At 46.3% G+C, this 3698-nt stretch overlaps 1 protein-coding gene across 2 annotated transcripts in view; it reads right to left on the reverse strand.

Annotated features, from left to right (window-relative positions):
• Nucleotides 1-3698, reverse strand: part of LHX2 (LIM homeobox 2) — a 22563-nt gene that overhangs the window by 16514 nt on the left and 2351 nt on the right. Inside the window, exons 2-3 of one of the 2 annotated variants that reach the window (XM_009648818.2) lie at nt 2982-3103; nt 175-377 (exon numbers count right to left, since the gene is read on the reverse strand). In XM_009648818.2, the coding sequence (XP_009647113.1) occupies nt 175-377; nt 2982-3101 (323 nt within the window). In that variant the 5' untranslated portion in view covers nt 3102-3103. Of the gene's footprint in view, nt 1-174; nt 378-2981; nt 3213-3698 lie in introns of those variants that run through there. The other variant, XM_035888601.1, reaches the window with a different exon arrangement.

Genomic DNA, 3698 nt, shown 5'->3' on the forward strand with positions numbered 1-3698 from the left:
GGGCCCATCCCCGCCGTGAGCCTCCCTCTCCGGTGGGAGGTTTTGGGAGCCCTCAGCCGGCCCCAGGGGGACTGTGAGCCCACAGACCCCCTCCGCTGGCGCGCCAGGCCGGGGTTTGCTCCGCGTGGGGGGCCGCGGGCGGGTCCCCCCTCGCAGGCCGGTGGCAGGCTGTACCTGTAGTAGTCCTCCTTGCAGTAAATGCTGCCGTCCTTGCTGAAGCAGGTGAGCTCGGACTCCAGGTTGAGTTTACATTCACAGCACTTCAGGCAGCGCATGTGCCACTGCTTATCCACAGCCAGGAGGTAATAACGGTCGGAGATTTTCCCCCCGCAGCCGGCGCACAGGGCAGCCCGGTCACTGCTGATGGAAGGCATGGTCTGCTGGGGGAAGACAATTACGGACCGTTAGCGAGAGGGAGAAACTCTTTGAGCGCGGCCGGGTCCGGGCTTCAGGGAAGGCGTCCGGACGAGACCCAGGGTTTCTTTCTTTTTCTTTTTTTTTTTTTTTTTTTTTTTTGTGGATTTTCCAGTCCCAGAACAAGAAAAGATGCTGTTCAATAAACAGGCGCAATAATCACAGAGTAGGGCAAATCGCAGATAGTTATTTTTCAAAATTTATTATTATGGATATACTGAGAGTGTCTGCAGAGTTAACGCTCTGTGAGTGCGTGTCTCTGTGTGTATTTTCCTAGCTATAAAATTCCGAGTGAATTACGATCAACCCCCCCAGCAGTCACCGTGCTGCAGACACAGCCCTCTCTGCAAGCCGGTTCCAAACAACACGCATCCAAATCTGCTGTGACCGAGCACTAAAGGGATCGGTAAATAAAAACTGCGGAGGAGAGGAGCGGTACCAAAACCGAGGTGCAGAATGTTTTATCAGGAAAACGAAATAGTGGGAAACGTGTGGGAAAGAAAGTGGGGAAAAACCAACAGAGCACTTTAGATTATGCTGGGATAAACTTGGAAGCAATAAAACTAAATGTAACCCCTATATAATTTAATAGTTTAGTGTCAAATCGCAATCCAATCGAAACCCTGCAAAAAACAAATACATACATGTTCTGTCAACTTCTACCGAAAAAGAAAGAGAGGAAAATATCGGAAACCGTTTAAGCAGGCTGATTTATTTTAGCCGGCACCTTAAAGCAGCGATCGAGAGAGGGGCGCGGAGCGGAGCAGTGGTCGTGGCAGACCTCGCAACCGCTGCTGTCCACCGCCTCCCGGACTGGTATCCCCCCCTTTGCACAAAAGCACGCCGCAGATTTGTTCTTGTGCAAGAGAACCCGAACCATTTTTTTACAGATGTGGCAAACACGCGGTTTGTTTTGATTGGGGGGGAGGAGGGGAAGAAGTTGTTTGTTTACTTTTACCTCCTCTAGAGCCTTAAGTCCTCGCGCAAAGCAAAAAGAAAAGGCAGCTAATAGGGGAGAATCGAAAGAAAACGAAGCTATTTTTTCAGCATATGCTGGCCTGATTACTTTCGTCCTGTACTCGCAGAGATCACAAGATCCCGTCGCTATGAGCACTACTGTTTGCACCGCACCATCCCCACTATCAGGACTACAGACAAATAAAATTATGGCACTACATTGGTATGTGAGCCACACCAGCCCACTGGTGGCTTATTTCTTTAAGGCATTAACTGAACTCTGATTAGGGACCGTTTTGTAACCAAAGTAGTTTCTTATAAATCCACTTTGAGTGAAATAAGATTTTTCTGCTTTGCTTTTCTGGTAACAAAAATATTCTGAGATCCAGAAATGGTATGTAAGGATCCAGTATGCTATCCCACTATTTATTATATACACTTGTGTACGCATATACATTATATATAGGTATATAAAGGTAGCATGCCACAATATTTATTCCAGGAAAGATCATTTGATATTGTTTAATTGTACGGAGAAATATTAACTTTTCCAAAGAAAACCAAAACCGTTTAAATTAGAAATCCCATTCCACCCTTATAGTATAAAGGCTGGTTTTCAACCAGTGTTTCAGGATTAAATACTCTCACTGTCAGCTTTAAGTAAATTTCTACATAACATTAAGAGAAATAACACATACTGATGAAGTTTTAAAAACGGAGAACAGATATCTTTCTTGCATATGCCCCTATCAGCTTACAAGACAGTGTTTAACCGAAGTACGGGATCATTTCACTTCAGAATTATAATTTCTTAACAGAAAGTAGTATACATGGAGTGTTGAATCAGTTAACACACTTCAGAAATCTCTTCCACTTTGCTAGCTTAACTCTGGTTTAAAGGATGCATCTTTTTATTATCTAAATGTATTAATATACAAGTACTAGGCATCAGCAGACACAAGATAAAAAGTGGTAAAGTTATAAAAATTTGCATCCATCCGTCTCCCTGAAACACATCTTCTAGTTCTGCTTGCCACGTTCACAAACCCAGTGTTCATATAGATTGCAATTATTTAAAAAAAAAAAAATCATAATTTAAAGGCACTCGAGTTTGGGTTTTTTGTTTATAAATGCTATAATGCCTACCTCAGTGTAGACATCCTACCTGAAAAATACCACAGAATTGGATTCTTTGCTCTTTGCATTTCCATTCTGCAGACAAAAAATTTGCTGTGCCAAAATGTTATCTGTATAAAAGCATACTTTGCTTCTTTCTAAAAACTTTGGGAGGCCGGACAGGCTGGGGGAAGGGAAGGAGTTCTTGGACGCTACCAAAAGGCTGGTCTATCTTTCTGTTTTCTCGCAAGAGCAGTACCGTTCATTTCACCCAAGCGTTACTATTACTATGCATATTATTAATAATTAACAGTTTCATGCCTTTCCCCACGGTTTTATTTAATCTTTTAGGGTGCCTTTATGCTTAATTTTCTTCTGATTTAGCATTTCGCCTACGTTTCCCCCCGATCGGTTATTTTAAGGGAAAAGCTGCATCTTTGAGGGGTTTATTATGTTTAGGGGCTGAATGACTCCCCCATTCCTTCGCCTCCTACCGTTTCGGTCTCTCCCCTGTCTATAGCCGAGCTGATGGCCGGTGCTTCGCTTTTGGTTCTCCGATCCATCTCGTCGATGACCCCGTGCATCTCCGAGCCGGACAGACTGTGGAAAAGCATCGCTGAGGAGGCGGAGGAGGAGGCCCCGAGTTGCTGCTGCTGCTGCTGACAGTTGTCGGGGTCCCTGCAGGAGCCCAGAACTTGCATTAACCGCAGCCCTCCCCCATGCATCTAGCACGGCCGCCCCGTCTCTCCTTGGGCTCCGGGATTTTCACCCCGGCAAAGATCTCCGGAGCGCAGCGCAGGCACTGATCCGAGGTTTCAAGGGGACGGGGCGCAGAAAAGGCGGGCGAAGGGGACGAGGGAGAGGGGGTAACTGGTGGTGTAAGCTTCGGGGCTCGGATCTAGTCTGTTGCGCGGCCCCGGCACATCCCTCTAGGAGGCTTCTTCAGCGCAGGGCTCATCGCCCCAGGTGCAGTCCCAGGCTTTACGCTCTGGCCCAGCTGGCAGAAGGCTAGGCAGGTTTACAGTTGGGAACGATTAATAAATAATAGAAATACAAAAAAAAAAAATTAAACCATCTTCGGTGAGAAATAAATTAAAAAAAAATAACGACAAGCCCCCTACATCGTACTGTGCGAAATTGAGAGGAGGCAAGCAAGGGAGAGGGAGGCTGCAGCAGGCGGAGAGCAGGCTGGTGCTCGAGGAGGATGGGGC

The sequence above is a fragment of the Egretta garzetta genome, unplaced genomic scaffold, assembly GCF_000687185.1.
Source record: "Egretta garzetta isolate BGI_Z169 unplaced genomic scaffold, ASM68718v1 scaffold211, whole genome shotgun sequence".
NCBI lineage: Eukaryota > Metazoa > Chordata > Aves > Pelecaniformes > Ardeidae > Egretta > Egretta garzetta.